General features: G+C 39.5%; 2 protein-coding genes across 2 annotated transcripts; both read left to right on the forward strand.

Annotated features, from left to right (window-relative positions):
* Positions 1-388: 388 nt before the first annotated feature.
* Positions 389-2,669, forward strand: LOC113166006 (parathyroid hormone-related protein-like). Its single transcript, XM_026365894.2, has 3 exons — positions 389-787; positions 968-1,086; positions 1,534-2,669. Exons 2-3 carry the CDS (start codon positions 983-985, stop codon positions 1,916-1,918), a joined length of 489 nt encoding a protein of 162 aa, XP_026221679.1. The 5' UTR covers positions 389-787; positions 968-982; the 3' UTR covers positions 1,919-2,669.
* A 1,852-nt stretch (positions 2,670-4,521) lies between these two features.
* LOC113165703 (galanin receptor type 2) lies at positions 4,522-5,442 on the forward strand. The gene has a single exon (XM_026365398.1). The coding sequence runs from the start codon at positions 4,522-4,524 to the stop codon at positions 5,440-5,442; it is 921 nt and encodes a 306-aa protein (XP_026221183.1).
* Positions 5,443-5,766: the final 324 nt, after the last annotated feature.

The raw sequence follows: 5,766 nt of genomic DNA on the forward strand, positions 1-5,766 counted from the left end.
TTCTCCCCTGGGAAAGTGGTTAGGCCTGGCTGTTTACTTTGGAGCAACCCTGCCCCTCCCCTTATACTGAACACTCTCCGCTTGGTACCTCATGATTATTGGTGCACACCTGTTATTTCTGACCACTTTATATTGTTATTATTAGAAGATTTTACTTAGTTAACATATCTAAAATAAGTTGAAAGCGATTAAAATTTATTTCAAGCTCCTGGTTATTATACTCGTAATGTTAGTTTACATATTGCTTGGGCACCACCATCTTTTTACAGCAGGTGTGTCTGAACAGTTCAGGGGAGGGATAGAGGCAAGGGCTGGGAGGTTAGGGAGGGTGTTAGGACTGGACTTAATGGGTAGGGGCTAAGTTAGTGCCTGCATCTTCACCCAAAGAGAAGCTTGACTTTCTCTCTGTGCCTCACTCAGACGGACCCACACAGGCTCAGAGTGCTGGATTGAAAAACTCTCTCAGCTCTACTCTGGCTACCAGAGAAGATGCTTCGGCATTACATTTCATGAGATAACTGCGGGACTGTCTTTTAATTGGGACACTGGGGAGAAATAAATAGCTCAAGACACACTGTTGGAAGGCAAATGAATGGAGCAGACTCAGACTTGTTTCCCCAGGCTGCTTTTGCACCAATGGATCCGGACACAACTTTTTGAACTGGTTAAATTGGATTTAGCAGAAGAATTTTCTTACAATTTAGTGAATTAATCTTTTTTTGCAACAAATTCATCTCAAGAGCTTGCACTCACCTTTTTGGATTGTCACTGTAAAAACTCAACCCATGTAAGTTGAAGTTTATTTTTTACATTATTATTTTGTTTATTGGCACCAGGCACTTTCATTTTATCTTTTAAGACTCTTACTAACATTAACTAGTGAATAATAGATAAAACATTTAGTAAAAATTGATTTAACAAAGTTTTGCTAAATTAATTAAAGTGACTGATGTAATATTGCTTTTAGATCTTAGGTTTGAGGATGTGCTCTATAGTCATACTTCATCAATGGAGTCTGGCTGTGTTCTTGCTGTGCTCTCCAATGACTCTCGAAGGGAGACCAGTTGATGCACTTAGCAGCAGAACGTAAGTTATTTTTTACATTAATTTTAAAAAGTAAAAAATTATAATTAAATATTGTGCAATATGAAACTCAATAAATCAAAAATAATTAAAAGTCTGCTGTGTCCTGAATGTCAATGTAGAAATTCAAGTAGGGTTCAGGAGGTTTTCTCTGTGGCCTTTTTCAGGTCTTGAGCTCAGACTAGTGATAACTCTCAGAAACTTGTTTATGCTGCCACCTACTGTACTCAGCAGTCCAGGAGCCTGACCTTAAATTTCATCTACCGAATGTTCAAAAAGAGTTTCTAATTTTCAAATGATTTAAGAGAAATTACACAGATTTCTGTCAGCCCTGAGAAAGTTAAACCTTTTTGATGTACAATGCAGTTTTAGGATGTGAATACTTTCTGTTAGGTATTGGATTTAATGCATAAACATACATGCTGATCTGACTCTGTCCTTTGCTTTAAGGAGGAGGTCAGTGAGCCACGCTCAGCTGATGCATGACAAGGGTCGCTCATTGCAGGAGTTCAAGCGTCGTACGTGGCTGCAGGAGCTTCTGGAGGAGGTGCACACTGCTGATGAGCAAACACAATCTGTGCAGAGCAGAACCCAGAGTCAAACCTTCAGTGGGAATGCCCTGCACCAGAAGCCCCCAGGGGCCACCAAGAACCTCCCTGACAGGTACAGGTTGGACAGAGATGGCACTAACTTGCCTCAGGAGACCAACAAAGCTGTGGCCTATAAGGACCAGCCCCTAAAAGTGGCCACAAAGAGGAAAAAAAAGGTGAGGTTAGGTCGCCGCAGAGAGAATGACAAGAAGCGAAGGAGGACACGGTCAACAAAGGGGCCATGAAGGACTCTGGCTAAGAAACTCCTGAAAGCCCTTACATGGTACTGGCCTAAGACACTGACAAACGTTCAGCTAGACTGAGATCTGACAAACTCTTTTCATGGCTTATCCAGTCATTTTTTTGTCATATTTTCTGGAGTTTCATGAGAAAATCTTCTTAGGTCCATATTTATTTGGAAAATATTTGGTATCCCTGGTTTACTGCCACATGTTGTCATCTCTAATGGGTACAGAAGGAAATATTTATTGCCTGAATATGATGTAACATCTTGAAAATAGGATACTGAGAAGTCTACCTTTGTTTGGCATATGCGTTAACTATTGTGGAGTTACAGTTGCAAACTTCAACGAATACATCTGAACTTTTCCGGCATAATTTATTTCACACTGAAAGTGTATATTTATTTTGTGAACTGTGTGAATCACGGTGCTGCTGACTAAATTCCATAATGCACTTTAGTTATATCCTGTAAATGTTCTTTTGTGGTTGAGTTTTAATTTGATAGTTTTTTTTTTTTTTTTTGGTTGTTTTTTTTGATGGACCTGTTTTCCTTTCCCACCTCAGATCCCTCATGGACTTGTAACTTATTGGATGCTTCATCAAACCCACTCTCACCATTTTACATTATAGTTTATTTTTATAGAACAAGCCCAAGTCAGGGGTTATCAGACTCATTTAAAGTTCTTGACTTGCACTGAGCATACTGTAAATGTTCCCAGTTAATCACACATTAAAATGTAGCCATTAGAAACATTTCGATTCACCGTGTCTTTGTTTATCCTAAATTCCTTCTGATGATTGTTTGACAAAAACACCTCAAGTGGACGTAATCGTGTAATGGTCATCCCATTATTGCACACACTGGTGGTCCTTCAGCCTTCTGTGAGCAAAAAACAACTTGTTTTGTGGTGTTAACAGTTTCTCTGAAAGGCAGGAACCAGCAAAGATTTGGCATTTTTACTTAAACTGATTTAAATAATTATTACCAAGACACTTTAAGACGGTGCTTTTTCTGATGCTCAACTAATTATTGTAGCTTTATTAAAACATCATTAAAATTATATGCTACTATTGTTAGTCTGATTAATCAGCAACAATAGCCGATAGATAGACATGAACTTTAGCTTTGTTATAGGTGAGGTGGACTATTTTGCTCAGAGAAAATAAATAATGGGTCATAATTGGCTCTCAGTTTTCCTACAAGTGATGGGTCGAAAAAGAAAAACACGTTTTTGTGTTGTTTTTTTTTGTCATGGACAGAACACAATGAAGCTGTTAATGTCCCACTTAAGAATGTGGCATTTTTAAACAGTTGACACTGGTAATGGAGGGAATAGTAAACGCATCAACATCAGCTATATCCTGTGCTAAGAGCAGCAGTGTACACCATAGGCCATTAGCTGACACAGAGTCATAAATGTCGTGGAAAGCCTGATAAAGCTGCCGTCAGGAGCCAGCAGCTCATGCTGAAGAAATCAATCAAACAATGGAGAGATATATTAATATATCCAGAGAAGGGGAAGCACAAAGAACACAATCAATGGACTGGACTTTTTTTCCTTTGGACAGTGTGTGGTGATTAAGGGTTTCTGATTTATAAACATTATTACAGTAGGAACAAAATCCCAAATCTCCACAGTAAGGGGGGGTTTACACTGACTTCAACTGGTCAGGAAAGGTCAGTATAAGTTTCTAAAAACAGCAACAGAAAATAAAAATACAGACTAATAGATCAGATCACTAGCTCAACAAAAGGTCAAGTTGTTAAAAATGAACAACCTCAAGTCAAAGCGTTGTATGCAGCACAGACTGAAATTGTTAAGTACACACACAGACACGGAACATCACAGTTCTCAAGGCAGCTGGTTGGAGGCTGTTTCTCTTTAAAACTAGTCAACCAGAATCAATGTGATCTAGGTGATGTTTGTCTTTCTTCCCTCCATGTTCACCAATCATTTTGCAATAAGTCCTGAGAAGCGGCCACCTCTGTGTTCTTCAGTCCAGTTTAAAGACGATGGGCACCAGTAACAGAGAGTTCTCCGGTCTACATTATGAAAACAAGAGCTACAAAATACTACTTTGAAGAACAACGGTGAGTTTGTCAGAACGCTGGATGTGACACCATTTTAAAATGCTATAAGCCGCTACTGATGAAGTGAAAATATAGCTAAAAGAAGCCGCCAATTATATCTCAAAATATCAGTTAAGATTTATTCCTAGGTTGACAGGAATTTTTTTATTATTACATAAAATGTCATATATTTTAGTGACATTATATTTTAGATAAGTTTTGCTTATACAAACATAACTGTGTTCTTTACTAATGAGTCTATTATTTTATTAAATAACTGGTTATATTTATTTGTCTGAGCAAGAGTTTACAAAAGAAATGTATTAAGTTAACTACCATTTATGACAAGAAAAGCACCCAATTATCACATTTGAAAAGTTGAAAGTGGAAAAATCTGATCTGTAGTATCCAATAGATTATTAAATATTGCAGATTAATTTTCTGTTTCAGTTTTTCAAAATGTAAATGTTGAATCAACTGATTGATTGATGGGTGATTCTTTTATTTAGAAGGTGATGACGAATTGGTGATAATATGGCTGTTACCAATACCTACGGGCTGATCTTTGCCTGTACCTGTGGGGTGATCCTGGGCATCGGGCTCTGTGCCAACCTACTGGTCTTCTCTCTGTTTGCCAAATACAACACATTACGTAAAAACCGCCTTGACATTCTCCTGCTAAGCATGACTCTGGCTGACTTCCTCACCCTCCTGCTCATCCCCTTCACCGTGCACTCCGCTGTCAACCAAACCTGGCCTCTGGGAGACATTTCCTGCAAGGTCTATCAGTTTCTGTTGGCCTTTAGTCTGGCTGCCAGCACCTACTCGCTTTGCGCTGTGTCTGTGACCCGGGCCATGATTATCACAAACCCATACCAGCCGCCCACCATAGACCTGGTCATTTTCATGTTTGTCCTGGTCTGGGCCCTCAGCTTCTTTATCAGCCTGCCATTGCGAATGTTTGCTACAAAAGAAAGCATAGGCACAAGCCCGGCAAACACTTTATGCCTGCCAACTATCCATGAACACCACTATCAAGTGGTCCTAAGCCAGTTTGTACTTTATTACTTTGTTCCAATGATGGTCATTGCATTCAATTACGCTCGTCTGGCTGTTTTTCTCCACAAGAGCCCTGTAATGTCTGTGTCAAGTGCCAGGAACACCCGCAGAGCCTCTGTCATGGTGTTCTTGGCTGCTGCTACCTTTTCAGTGTGTTGGCTGCCTGGTTATGTTCTGGAGCTGTGTGTGTATCTGGGACTGTATCACCATGGACAGGCTTGGGAGTTGTTCTACTTTATCTGTACCGTGCTCCAGTACCTGCACCCCTGTGTCAACCCTGTGCTCTACGTGCTGTTGTCTAAGCGCTATCGCCACAGGAGGGCAGCCTGGCTCTTCAGCTGTAACAGGAACAGAGTGCAGCCACAGGTTATCAGCATCACCACCGACAGCTTTTAAATTCAAATAATTAATTTATGGATCAGGCAATATCTTTGACAGTCATGGACAACTTTCCTTCAAATACAAATCTGCCACGTTTTTCAACACTAAGATGGATTTAGTGGACATTACTTTCCCTTTTACAATCACAGTATAAATGTACAAATAAGATGAGAACTTTATTTTTCTTTCAAACACAACTACAATAAAACTTTCTCTTAGCTGAGGTCTCCTCAGTTATTGGAAGCATCCTTTTGTTTTGAAGCATTTTATGTGGTATATGTGTGGCTCTCTATATCCGTGTTGTCACAGGACCATTTCTTTATTTCCTACACTATCATT

This window comes from Anabas testudineus, chromosome 6 (assembly GCF_900324465.2).
Source record: "Anabas testudineus chromosome 6, fAnaTes1.2, whole genome shotgun sequence".
Taxonomy (NCBI): domain Eukaryota; kingdom Metazoa; phylum Chordata; class Actinopteri; order Anabantiformes; family Anabantidae; genus Anabas; species Anabas testudineus.

Bases quoted from the DNA above. Each gene is read 5' to 3' on its own strand.
- LOC113165703 (XM_026365398.1), top strand. From the start codon at position 4,522: ATGGCTGTTACCAATACCTACGGGCTGATCTTTGCCTGTACCTGTGGG.
- LOC113166006 (XM_026365894.2), top strand. From the start codon at position 983: ATGTGCTCTATAGTCATACTTCATCAATGGAGTCTGGCTGTGTTCTTG. The intron at 1,087-1,533 runs GTAAGTTATTTT...CTTTGCTTTAAG, and splicing joins GATGCACTTAGCAGCAGAAC to GAGGAGGTCAGTGAGCCACG.